Source organism: Oncorhynchus gorbuscha, linkage group LG01 (assembly GCF_021184085.1).
Source record: "Oncorhynchus gorbuscha isolate QuinsamMale2020 ecotype Even-year linkage group LG01, OgorEven_v1.0, whole genome shotgun sequence".
NCBI lineage: Eukaryota > Metazoa > Chordata > Actinopteri > Salmoniformes > Salmonidae > Oncorhynchus > Oncorhynchus gorbuscha.
In genome coordinates, this window is record NC_060173.1 from 86,186,644 (window position 1) to 86,197,278 (window position 10,635).

Here is a 10,635-nt window from a genome sequence, read left to right on the forward strand (position 1 = left end):
GCGTTACGAAGGTCCAACTTAGTAAAGCACCTGGCTCCCTGCAGAATCTCGAAGACTGATGACATAAGGGGGAAATAAATTCTTAACCGTTATGTCATTCAGCCCTCGATAATCCACGCAGGGGCGCAAGTACCGTCCTTCTTCTTAACAAAAAGAACCCCGCCCCGGCCGGAGAAGAAGAAGGCACTATGGTACCGGCGTAAGAGACACAGACAAATAATCCTCGAGAGCCTTACGTTCAGCCGCAGAGAGTATAGTCTACCTCGAGGAGGAGTGGTCCCCGGAAGGAGATCAATACTACAATCATACACCGGTGAGGAGGAAGGGAGTTGGCTCGGGACCGACTGAAGACCGTGCGCAGATCATGATATTCCTCCGGCACTCCTGTCAAATCGCCAGGTTCCTCCTGAGAAGTAGGGACAGAAGAAACGGGAGGGATGGCAGACATTAAACACTTCACATGACAAGAAACGTTCCAGGATAGGATAGAATTACTAGACCAATTAATAGAAGGATTATGACATACTAGCCAGGGATGACCCAAAACAACAGGTGTAAACGGTGAACGGAAAATCAAAAAAGAAATAGTCTCACTGTGGTTACCAGATACTGTGAGAGTTAAAGGTAGTGTCTCAAATTTGATACTGGGAAGATGACTACCATCTAAGGCAAACATGGGCGTAGGCTTGTCTAACGGTCTGAAAGGAATGTTATGTTTCCGAACCCATGCTTCGTCCATGAAACAACCCTCAGCCCCAGAGTCAATCAAGGCACTGCATGTAGCACCCGAACCGGTCCAGCGTAGATGGACCGACATAGTAGTACAAGATCTAGATGAAGAGACCAGAGTAGTAGCGCTCACCAGTAGCCCTCCGCTTACTGATGGGCTCTGGCCTCTTACTGGACATGAATTAACAAAATGTCCAGCAACTCCGCAATAGAGGCACAGGCGGTTGGTGATCCTCCGTTCCCTCTCCTTAGTCGAGATGCGAATCCCTCCCAGCTGCATGGGCTCAGTCTCAAAGCCAGAGGAGGGAGATGGTTGCGATGCGGAGCAGGGAAACACCGTTGATGCGAGCTCTCTTCCACGAGCCCGGTGACGAATATCTACCCGTGTTCTATGCGGATGGCGAGAGCAATCAAAGAGTCCACATCTGAAGGAACCTCCCGGGAGAGAATCTCATCCTTAACCACTGCGTGGAGTCCCTCCAGAAAACGAGCGAGCAGCGCCGGCTCGTTCCACTCACTAGAGGCAGCAAGAGTGCGAAACTCAATAGAATAATCCGTTATGGACCGTTCACCTTGGCATAAGGAAGCCAGGGCCCTAGAAGCCTCCCTACCAAAAACTGAACGGTCAAAAACCCGAATCATCTCCTCTTTAAAGTTCTGGAACTTGTTAGAGCAATCAGCCCTTGCCTCCCAGATAGCTGTGCCCCATTCTCGAGCCCGGCCAGTAAGGAGTGAAATGACGTAAGCAACCCGAGCTCTCTCTCTAGAGTATGTGTTGGGTTGGAGAGAGAACACAATCTCACACTGCGTGAGAAAGGAGCGGCACTCAGTGGGCTGCCCGGAGTAGCAAGGTGGGTTATTAACCCTAGGTTCTGGAGGCTCGGCAGGCCAGGAAGTAACAGGTGGCACGAGACGTAGACTCTGGAACTGTCCAGAGAGGTCGGAAACCTGAGCGGCCAGGTTCTCCACGGCATGGCGAGCAGCAGACAATTCCTGCTCGTGTCTGCCGAGCATGGCTCCTTGGATCTTGACGGCAGTGTAACGAGCGTCTGAAGTCGCTGGGTCCATTCCTTGGTCGGTTCCTTCTGTCATGCAGGTGATAGAGGACCCAAAAGCGACTTAACAGAAACAGAGTTTATTCAAGTCCAAACAGGGAATAACAGAAATCCTCTAGTCTGTAGAGGGAATAACAAGAGAAGCGGCCACAGACTGCAGGTCGCTTCGGGTAGGCGCAGGCCGTAGTAGACAGAGACACCTGCTCACACGCAGCATCTGATGAAGGCAAAAACACGACAGGACAGGGCGAAACACAATCACAGCACGGTGAATACTAAACAAGGAACCGACGGGACAGGAACGGAACACAAAGGAATAAATAGGGACTCTAATCAGGGGAAAGGATCGGGAACAGGTGTGGGAAGACTAAATGATGATTAGGGGAATAGGAACAGCTGGGAGCAGGAACGGAACGATAGAGAGAAGAGAGAGCGAGAGAGTGAGAGAGGGAGGGGGAGAGAGAGGGATAGAAAGAGGGAAAGAACCAAATAAGACCAGCAGAGGGAAACGAATAGAATGGGGAGCACAGGGACAAGACATGATAATAAATGACAAACATGACAACACATGTTAATTGAAATGCATTCCGTGTGACTACCTCATGAAGCTGGTTGAGAGAATGCCAAGAGTGTGCAAAGCTGTCATCAAGGCAACGGGTGGCTACTTTGAAGAATCTCAAATATAAAATATATTTTGATTTGTTTAACACTTTTTTGGGATATTACATGTGTGTTATGTCATAGTTTTGATGTCTTCACTATTATTACACAATATAGAAAATAGTAAAATAAAGAAAAACCCTCGAATCAGTAGGTGTGTTGAAACATTTGACTGGTACTGTACATGTTCATTTAGTGTTTTGATGCTCCCTTTGACATGCACTGAAACCACAAAAAGTGTTTTCACAACATTCTCTTAAAAACACCAATATTCAGATTGAAGAACCACTTTGGGTTTTTGAGAGGACAGTCATGGCCAAAAGCTTTGAGAATGAAACAAATGTAAAATTTCACAAAGTCTGCTGCCTCAGTTTGTATGATGGCAATTTGCATATACTCCAGAATGTTATGAAGAGTGATCAGAAGAATTGCAATTATTTGCAAAGTACCTCTTTGCCATGAAAATTAACTGATTCCCCAAAAAACATTTCCACTACATTTCAGCCCTGCCACAAAAGGACCAGCTGACATCATGTTAGTGATTCTCTCGTTAACACAGGTGTGTGTGTTGACGTGGACAAGGCTGGAGATCACTCTGTCATGCTGATTGAGTTCGAATAACAGACTGGATGCTTCAAAAGGAGGTGGTGCTTGGAGTCATTGTTCTTCCTCTGTCAACCATGGTTACCTGCAGGAAAACACGTGCCGCCATCATTGCTTTGCACAAAAAAGGCTTCACAGGCAAGGATATTGCTGCCAGTAAGATTGCACCTAAATCAACCATTTATCAGGTCCACAAGAACTTCAAGGAGATCGGTTCAATTGTTGTGAAGAATGCTTCAGGGCGCCCAAGAAAGTCCAGCAAGCGCCAAGACCGTCTCCTAAAGTTGATTCAGCTGCGGGATCGAGGCACCACCAGTACAGAGCTTGCTCAGGAATGGCAGCAGGCAGGTGTGAGTGCAGCTGCACGCACAGTGAGGCAAAGACTTTTGTAGGATGACCTGGTGTCAAGAAGGGCAGCAAAGAAGCCACTTCTCTCCAGGAAAAGCATAAGTGACAGACTGATATTTTGCAAAAGGTACAGGGATTGGACTAATGAGGACTGGGGTAAAGTCATTTTCTCTGATGAATCCAACTTTCCGATTGTTTGGGGCATCCGGGAAAAAGCTTGTCCAGAGAAGACAAGGTGAGCACTACCATCAGTCAGTCCTGTGTCATGCCAAAAGTAAAGCATCCTGAGACCATTCATATGTGGGGTTGCTTCTTAGCCAAGGGAGTGGGCTCACTCACAATTTTGCCTGAGAACACAGCCATGAATAAAGAATGGCATCAACACATCCTCCGAGAGCAACTCCCAACCATCCAGGAACAGTTTGGTGACAAACAATGCCTTTTCCACTATGATGGAGCACCTTGCCATAGGGCAAAAGTTATAACTGAGTGGCTTGGAGAACAAAACATCAATATTTTGGGTCCATGACCAGGAAACTCTTCAGACCTTAATCCCATTGAGAACTTGTGGTGAATCCTCAAGAGGCGGGTGGACAAACAAAAACCCACAAATTCTGACAAACTCCAAGCATCGATTATGCAATAATGTGTTGCCATCAGTCAGGATGTGGCCCAGAAGTTAATTGACAGCATGCCAGGGTGGATTGCAGAGGTCTTGAAAAAGAAGGGTCAATACTGCAAATACTTGCATCAACTTAATGCAATTGTCAATAAAAGCCTGTGACACTTATGAAATGCTTGTAATTGTACTTCAGTATTCCATAGTAACATCTGACAAAAAATATCTAAAGACACTGAGGCAGCAGACTTTGTGAAAATGTATATTTGTGTCATTCTCAAAACTTTTGGTCACGACTGTACTTATATTTGTCACGTTCGTTATATGGAGGAGACCAAGGCGCATGTGTGTACATACTTATTTTATGAAGAAAACATTAAACAAACTTACAAAAACAACAAAACGAATGTGACGCTATAATATAATAGTGCAGACACAAGCAACTAGGCATATACAATAACCCACAGAGAACCTAAGGAATATGGCTGCCTAAATATGGTTTCCAATCAGAGACAACGATAAACAGCTGCCTCTAATTGAGAACCAATCTAGGCAACCATAGACATACATAACATCGAGACTGGTGAACACCCCCATAAACATACAAAACCCCTAGACAAGAGCAAAACACATACATCACCCTTGTCACACCCTGACCTAACCAAAATAATAAAGAAAACAAAGAATACTAAGGTCAGGGCGTGACAATATCGTTTTAAAACTATTTCTGTGTATCAGAACACTTACATTGGGTCTACATTCAAACACCCTCCAAACACCAGATCTCAGATTAGGTGCATTACATTATATGGTTTCATCACACAATAATGGTGTTTTTAGTATTTTTACTTTTGCAGTGTACTATTTTGTGTGTGTGTGTGTGTGTGTGTGTGTGTGTGTGTGTGTGTGTGTGTGTGTGTGTGTGTGTGTGTGTGTGTGTGTGTGTGTGTGTGTGTGTGTGTGTGTGTGTGTGTGTGTGTGTGTGTGTGTGTGTGTGTGTGTGTGTGTGTAGGGTGTGTGAAATGGAGGAGTTGGGGGAGCTGTCTCCATGTTGGGAAAACCTGAGGAGGGAGATTATTGCTCAGTACCAGACCATCATCCTCACCTACCAGGAGACCATCGGCGACCTACACGAATATAAAGGTTAGCGCCATACTTTATAGAACATTACACCAACATACCAGAATACATGCCAATCCTGCTAGACTGCACCTAAACATTTTAAAACATATTACTAATATCAGTGTTGTTAGTATAAGTGTTAACAACACCGCAATCAGTGGCGATTTTAGCATGTAAATCTTGGGGGGAGCCTTGTCTCAGTGAAACAGTTAATTCAGCCTCATTTACTGCCTTTTAAAAACATAGCTGATATGGCTGACAAATGTGGTTTTTAATGACAATTAAGATGTACAAATTATTGCACAAGCGGATAAGAGGCAATCCCTTATTTTGATTAAGACATTAATGAGCGAGCTAGGACGGACGTAGTCAATATAACTATTTGTTCAGCACTTTTGAAATGTACAACGACAGAATTCAAAACATGGGCTGTTCTTACATTATTCTCCCTGTACAACAAGTCAGAACTGTAGGATAAATAAAGGGGGCATTTTAGCAGACAATGAAAGCTCTTACAATATTCAATGATTACATTTCTCTAAAACAGGTTATAGGCTACATATGCACTACCAAGTCAGAACAGTAGGTGAAATTAAGAGGCGTAAATATAGGACATTATTAGGGTGAGGCACATGGGCTACTAACAGTTTAATACACAACATACACTTTGTATTACTTTATTAGCTACAGTATACATATCTCCCTGGTATATTACATAATTTATGCAGTAGTATACAGTACAATACATTTTTGGACTCACCTTGTGATGTGCTCACTTGAACAGGAAGGTGGCGCAGAGGTCCTTTGTGGGAAAATGTTGTCATCAAACTCTGTCATTCTCTGCAGTTATGGTGCTTTCAAAACAACTGGGAACTCGAGAGAAAAAAACAAGGTTGAAAAAAAACATGATGACGTCATTGATCTTCAGGTCGTAGCTCTAGAAAGAGGCCGGATTTACAATTCCTAATTTGAAATGTATTTTCCAAGTCAGAGCTCGTTTATTTCCAACTTCCAAATTGTCTGGAAATCACTGAAGTCACATTTTCGCAGTACGAGATAACAGTTGTTTTGAGCGCAACACAAATCATGCTTCATTGACAGCATGGCCAATGTTGAATGTTTATCATTTTAAACTTGGAAAAGAGACCCTTAATCCCAGATTTGGGACCACACAGCCACTCCACTGAATAGCAGGCTAGTGATTGCTTTGCAATTTTTGCAGTTAGCCACTGTCACTGATTCCTTCCAAACCACTCATTGTTCAATTTGCGATTTCCAACTTGTTGTGTAATGTTTATGTCTAATGGCCAATGAGCACAGATACGTTTTATCTTCATTATTTATATTCATATGACAAGGATTAAAAAGGATTTGCCAGCAGATTGACTTGATTCATGATGATGACTGCTAGCTAAGATTCTGAAACTATGATGTTAACATGATCAGCCCAATCAAAGCTATTGTACATATGAAGTGATTTGACGTCATTTTATCTGTGGCCATTGACCCTATGCCTTCTTGGATGGGCACTTCTCATGTAACTCTATGGCATCACCCAAGGGGCTAGAATATTCTAGCTCTCCCCTTGACTTGTCGGTGATGTAGTTTCCCCATGAGTTACAGAACACTGGGCCAATCACGGTGCAACACTCCGTATTTTCTGCTGGCTTGCCCCACCACTACAGAAAGCACTGAGATAGGCAGAAACACCTGCATTTTGGAGTTGCCTTTGCCCAACCTGCCCTGAATGACGGGTCGCCACTGACTGCAATGATTAGCCCTATAAATGGCATGCCAAATTCCTGGTTATTTTATATGAACTTTTACATTTGGTCATCTAACATATTCCTAACATAAATAAAAAAGACAATGTCCAAATGTTAAAGTTTATTTAAAATATAATGAATTTTGCGTACAATTTATAGGGCTATGCAATGACATGCTACAACATGTCACTACAGATATATCAGAAACCTGCTACATTCGCACTGTTAGCACTATAATATAATATTTAATATCACTAATGTGTCAGTAACAATCAGAAAGAGACCATCAGCAACATGCAAAAGTACAATAGTTGGCATCATCATAACATATCCATCCTACTCCTCTTCCAGGTCCCTCCTTTAAGTCCAGTACTCTGAAAGCAGAGAAGAAGCTGGAGTTCATCCCCACTAACCTGCACGTCCAGAGGATGAGAGTACAAGGAGAGTCTGGCTATGGTAGGGGACCTGTTATATCTATCAGACTCTATGGTAGGGACCTGTTTTATCTATCAGACTCTATGGTAGGGACCTGTTATATCTATCACACTCTATGGTAGGGGATCTGTTATATCTATCAGTCTCTATGGTAGGGACCTATCATATCTATCAGACTCTATGGTAGGGGACCTGTTATATCTATCAGTCTCTATGGTAGGGACCTGTTTTATCTTTCAGACTCTATGGTAGGGGACCTGTTATATCTATCAGTCTCTATGGTAGGGACCTGTTTTATCTATCAGACTCTATGGTAGGGACCTGTTTTATCTATCAGACTCTATGGTAGGGACCTGTTATATCTATCAGTCACTATGGTAGGGACCTATCATATCTATCAGACTCTATGGTAGGGGACCTATTATATCTATCAGACTCTATGGTAGGGACCTGTTATATCTATCAGTCTCTATGGTAGGGACCTGTTTTATCTATCAGACTCTATGGTAGGGACATGTCATATCTATCAGACTCTATGGTAGGGGACCTGTTATATCTATCAGACTCTATGGTAGGGGACCTGTCATATCTATCAGTCTCTATGGTAGGGGACCTGTCATATCTATCAGACTCTATGGTAGGGGACCTGTTATATCTATAAATCTCTATGGTGGGAAACCTTATATATCTATCAGTCTCTATGGTAGGGAACCTTATATCAAATCAAATTTAAAATCAAATGTATTTATATAGCCCTTCGTACATCAGCTGATATCTCAAAGTGCTGTACAGAAACCCAGCCTAACACCCCAAACAGCAAGCAATGCAGGTGTAGAAGCACGGTGGCTAGGAAAAACTCCCTAGAAAGGCCTAAACCTAGGAAGAAACCTAGAGAGGAACCAGGCTATGAGGGAGTGGCCAGTCATATATCTGTCAGTCTCTATGTCCTTTATATCCGTCATTATATCCATCTGGTTCAATGTAATTCTCCACAGCAAGCATGTTTATATCTGTCTAAAAGTGCTCTCTACCCCTTCAACTTCCTCTCCTCTCCCTCCGCCTCCCTCTCTCCCATCTCTCCTCTCCCTCCTCTCACTTCCTCCCTCCATCTTCCTCTCCATCTCCCTTCCTCTCCTCTCCCAGACAGGACCTATGACGTAGTGACTATAGGTGCCCCAGCAGCCCACCACCAAGGCTTTAAGCACTGTGGTCTTCGGAAACTCATCCACAAGTTTGAGGAGGCTAGGAAACAGTGAGACCATATTTTCTTGAGCATATGGTTGGGGGACCGGAACAGCATTATGAATCATTTATACACTGCAAATTCACCACAAAAAGCTCAAAAAAATATAGTATTTGACAAAAACATTTTTTTTTAAACTTTTATTATATTGGAATATAATAATATAATAATAATAATAATAATATAATATATGCTTTTATTATCATGTGGAATTCTGATCCCGGGACCCATTCCCTGGCGTTATGCTCTACTTTATGCCTTTTATGCATGGGAATATTTGGGAACAGATTTCCTAAATTTCAATAACTGAGCTGATTTCCTGGTGATTTTACAGTCTTTTATGTCCCAACACCGAAAATGTGTATTAATATTTATTTGCTTAGAAAACTTGGGAACAAATCAAATCAGTTGGGGCTGTCAATTGGGAAAGCCTGCTATAGATACATCAGTTCATGATTTATTTGTTATCATTCATTTAGATTTCTAACCTTTGATTGAAATGTCTCCTTTTTGCTTGCTTTCTGATCAGCGCATATGAGGAGGAATGGTGAGATCTGTCACCTGCTCTGTTTATGTGTGCAGTATCAGTGGATGTGTTTGTTTGTGTTCTGTATTACATCATTTTAAACCAGCACATTTTCACCCTGATCTCTCTCTCTCTCATTCTCTCTATCGCTCTCTCTCTCTCTCTCTCTCTTTCTTTCTCTCCCTCTCCTCTCTCTCTCTCACACACACACACACACACACACACACACACACACACACACACACACACACACACACACACACACACACACACACACACACACACACACACACACACACACACACACACACACACACACACACACACACACACACATAAACACACACCTACCAGCAGTGCTGGGTCTGGCTCCAAGCCAGTGACCTACCTGCCTCAGGATGTGGTAAGAGCGAAGGAGCTGATTGGTCAGATCAACACCTTGAAGACCCAGGTGTGCTACTACACCGAACGTTTGTCCCGCGCTGCCAAGGAACGCTCAGCAAACGCTCTGGAGAGAACCCTCGCCATCCTCTCTGAGAAGGTATGAGAGGGGTAGAGAGGGAGGCAGGCAGGGAGGGAGAAGGAGGGAGGGGGAAGTCAGAGGGGAGAGAAGCATTGAAACATGTATCTATCTATACAATCAATATGTATTTCACTGTATTAATACACACTATTATATATCCCTTGTCTCCTCTTCTCCCTGTCTCTCTTCAATCTCTCCCCTCTCCCTGTCACTCTTCCATCTCTATCCTCCTCTCCCCGTCTCTCTTCAATCTCTCCCCTCTCCCTGTCACTCTTCCATCTCTCTCATCCTCTCCCTGTCTCTCCTCCATCTCTATCCTCCTCTCCCTGTCTCTCTTCAATCTCTCCCCTCTCCCTGTCACTCTTCCATCTCTCTCATCCTCTCCCTGTCTCTCCTCCATCTCTCTCCTCCTCTCCCTGTCTCTCTTCAATCTCTCCCCTCTCCCTGTCACTCTTCCATCTCTCTCATCCTCTCCCTGTCTCTCCTCCATCTCTATCCTCCTCTCCCTGTCTCTCCTCCATCTCTTTCCCCCTCTCAAGACTCATCAGTTGGTGACAGTTTGTGACTCTAAGCTGCTGTCCTCTGCCATCCTGGCCCTCTCTGCTGCCCGTCCAGAATGCATTTCCCAGAAGGGCACTCCCTCCCCCTCATCCCTCACTCCTTCACCCTCTCCATCCCGCTCTCCCTCTCGCCACTCTACCTCCCCCTCTCGCCACTCTACCTCCCCCTCTCGCCACTCTACCTCCCCCTCTCGCCACTCCACCTCCCCTCGCCACTCCGTATACCAGGAAGGAGAGGGGGGGAGAGACAAGCGCTCCTCCCTACAAGCTGACTGGCACGAGGAGAACTGGGTAAGATGACATTGATATATTTTGTTTAAGAATTGAGAATAACAACAATATTGTATAGAATTTATATAGAAAGTGTATTTCATATTTAATCTTTCATCCCTCTCGCTTTCTGTCGCTCTCAACCCCCCTTCAGGAGAAGGTATGGTTGAATGTGG

The 10,635-nt window shown here is 44.0% G+C and overlaps 1 protein-coding gene across 6 annotated transcripts in view; it reads left to right on the plus strand.

Annotated features, from left to right (window-relative positions):
- Nucleotides 1–10,635, plus strand: part of LOC124044360 (inositol polyphosphate-4-phosphatase type I A-like) — a 44,539-nt gene that overhangs the window by 27,997 nt on the left and 5,907 nt on the right. For 3 of the 6 annotated variants that reach the window (XM_046364017.1, XM_046364045.1, XM_046364022.1), the window contains exons 10-16: nt 5,027–5,157; nt 7,254–7,358; nt 8,481–8,589; nt 9,110–9,127; nt 9,461–9,647; nt 10,169–10,480; nt 10,614–10,635. The exon at nt 10,614–10,635 is cut by the window's right edge and continues 129 nt beyond it. In XM_046364017.1, the coding sequence (XP_046219973.1) occupies nt 5,027–5,157; nt 7,254–7,358; nt 8,481–8,589; nt 9,110–9,127; nt 9,461–9,647; nt 10,169–10,480; nt 10,614–10,635 (884 nt within the window). The remainder of the gene's footprint in view (nt 1–5,026; nt 5,158–7,253; nt 7,359–8,480; nt 8,590–9,109; nt 9,128–9,460; nt 9,648–10,168; nt 10,481–10,613) is intronic. The other 3 variants (XM_046364027.1, XM_046364035.1, XM_046364042.1) reach the window with 3 other exon arrangements.